This window comes from Eimeria mitis, genomic scaffold (assembly GCF_000499745.2).
Source record: "Eimeria mitis Houghton genomic scaffold, Emh_scaff1298, whole genome shotgun sequence".
Taxonomy (NCBI): Eukaryota; Apicomplexa; class Conoidasida; order Eucoccidiorida; family Eimeriidae; genus Eimeria; species Eimeria mitis.
This window is the reverse complement of record NW_013568653.1, coordinates 2366-2959: the sequence shown is the minus strand read 5'-3', so window position 1 is coordinate 2959 and position 594 is coordinate 2366. Positions and strand designations below refer to the sequence as shown.

At 58.2% G+C, this 594-nt stretch overlaps 1 protein-coding gene across 1 annotated transcript in view; it reads right to left on the bottom strand.

Moving 5' to 3' along the window:
• EMH_0034040 (uncharacterized protein) overlaps nucleotides 1-594 on the bottom strand; it is a gene marked incomplete at both ends in the record, with an annotated part of 4684 nt that overhangs the window by 3155 nt on the left and 935 nt on the right. Inside the window, one exon of the mRNA XM_013494814.1 lies at nucleotides 74-594. Coding sequence (XP_013350268.1) covers nucleotides 74-594 — 521 coding nt within the window. The remainder of the gene's footprint in view (nucleotides 1-73) is intronic.

Genomic DNA, 594 nt, shown 5'->3' with positions numbered 1-594 from the left:
CTGCTGCTGTTGGGGGCTCCTGCTGCAGAAAGACTCGCAACAGGCCGCTCAGGGCTCGTTGTACTACTCCTACTACTACTGCTGCTGCTGCTGCTGCTGCTGCTGCTGCTGCTGCTGCTGCAGCCGTGCAGGTGCGCGCTGCTGCCGATGAAGATAAAGTCTACATGCATGTCGTTGTTGTAGTCTGCGAGGGCCCCCAGCTCTCCCCTCCACCCCTCAGCTTCTAGCTGCTGCAGCAGCAACTGCTGCTGCTGCTGCTGCTGCTGCTGCTGCTGCTGCTGCTCCTGCTGCTGCTGCTGCTGCTGCTGCTGTTGCTGCGGTGCAACAAAAGAAATACCCGGGGTTGGGGAGAGAGTAGGAAAAGTAGCAGCACGAGAACCTAGAGAAAGAAGAACAGATTGCTGCTGCTGCTGCTGCAGCTGCTGCTGCTGCGGTGGAGCAGCAAAAGGGACAGGCAAAGCTACATCTTTTAAGTCTTGCTGCTGCTGCTGCTGCTGCTGCTGCTGCTGCTGCAGTTCTGCTGCTGATGAACCCGCAGCAAGTGCTGCAGAAGAAGCTGAGAGAGGGGAAGACAGCAGCACGTCAAGACTACCC